This window comes from Oreochromis aureus, linkage group 10 (genome assembly GCF_013358895.1).
Source record: "Oreochromis aureus strain Israel breed Guangdong linkage group 10, ZZ_aureus, whole genome shotgun sequence".
Taxonomy (NCBI): Eukaryota; Metazoa; Chordata; class Actinopteri; order Cichliformes; family Cichlidae; genus Oreochromis; species Oreochromis aureus.
This window is the reverse complement of record NC_052951.1, coordinates 19,769,935-19,771,017: the sequence shown is the minus strand read 5'-3', so window position 1 is coordinate 19,771,017 and position 1,083 is coordinate 19,769,935. Positions and strand designations below refer to the sequence as shown.

General features: G+C 40.3%; 1 protein-coding gene across 1 annotated transcript; it reads left to right on the top strand.

The window, feature by feature from the left end:
* Positions 1-498: 498 nt before the first annotated feature.
* Positions 499-1,083, top strand: LOC116317273 (claudin-4-like). The gene has a single exon (XM_031735988.2). The coding sequence runs from the start codon at positions 499-501 to the stop codon at positions 1,081-1,083; it is 585 nt and encodes a 194-aa protein (XP_031591848.2).

Sequence of the window (1,083 nt, the reverse complement as noted above, 5' to 3'; positions counted from 1 at the left end):
CCTATATTATTATCTATTTCGGTGATATTGAAGGAGTTTAGATTCTGTAATCTATGGTGAAGTCACAAAGTTTTCAATAAATAAAGAATCAATAATGTAACTATGATTGAAACATATCAGTGGCATTTTTTTTTAAATGTTGATTACTTGATAAGATTCTGTTTACTTAATTAATGTCTAATACTTATTTTTCAAAAAGGTACAAATATACAGGATTATCTGTGTGACTTTGTTTGTCCTTATATGTGAATTTTTATGCATCTCCGAGACACTGGGTTTCCTTTAGAAATCAATTTCAGCTCAGAGAACACATTAGACAATCTGTCATCACCTTTAACGACATGATTAGTGAGTGAGGAAGCTACAGTCAAGTTATTCTCTGATCATAACAACCACCTAAAAACCACTTCCTCCTCAGCTCTTTTCTCACAGGTAAATTACAGTAACTCTCAAGAACACGCTAGTTTTCCTCTTTGAAGAGATCAAGAAAGCTTCATAATGAAGGATGGTGAAAGACAGCTTCTGGGTTTGGTTTTAGCTATTATCGGTTTCTTGGGGAGCTTCATCAGCTGTGCTCTCCCTACATGGATTTTCACTAGCTGGAATACTGCAAAGGGTTTGTGGAAGTCCTGTGTGTTTGACTACTACCGGACAACACAGATGCAGTGCAAAACTTATGATTCTCTGCACGATTTACCACTGGACTTTCAGGCTGCCAGAGTGCTCATCGTCATCGCCATCATTGTCGGGATCTTTGGGATCATGGTTGGTGTTGTTGGGGGCAACTGTACCACCTTGATGTCGAATAAAAGGAAAAACAGCAAAGAGGCTATAGCTTCTGGAATTGTCTTCATCACTGCAGGATGCTTTGTGTTTATGCCAGTCTGCAAGGTCACCATCAACATCACTATGACCTGCATGTTGTCAAACTCTGTGTCGATGGGGGCCTCACTTTACATTGGCTGGGCTGCTTCCGGGCTGCTATTACTGGGAGGAGGCCTCCTCTGCTGCTCATGTTACTGCAGGAAAAAGATTGACCTTAAGGTTGAGTACCCCAAACCTTGCCTCTGTGTAATACCGTAG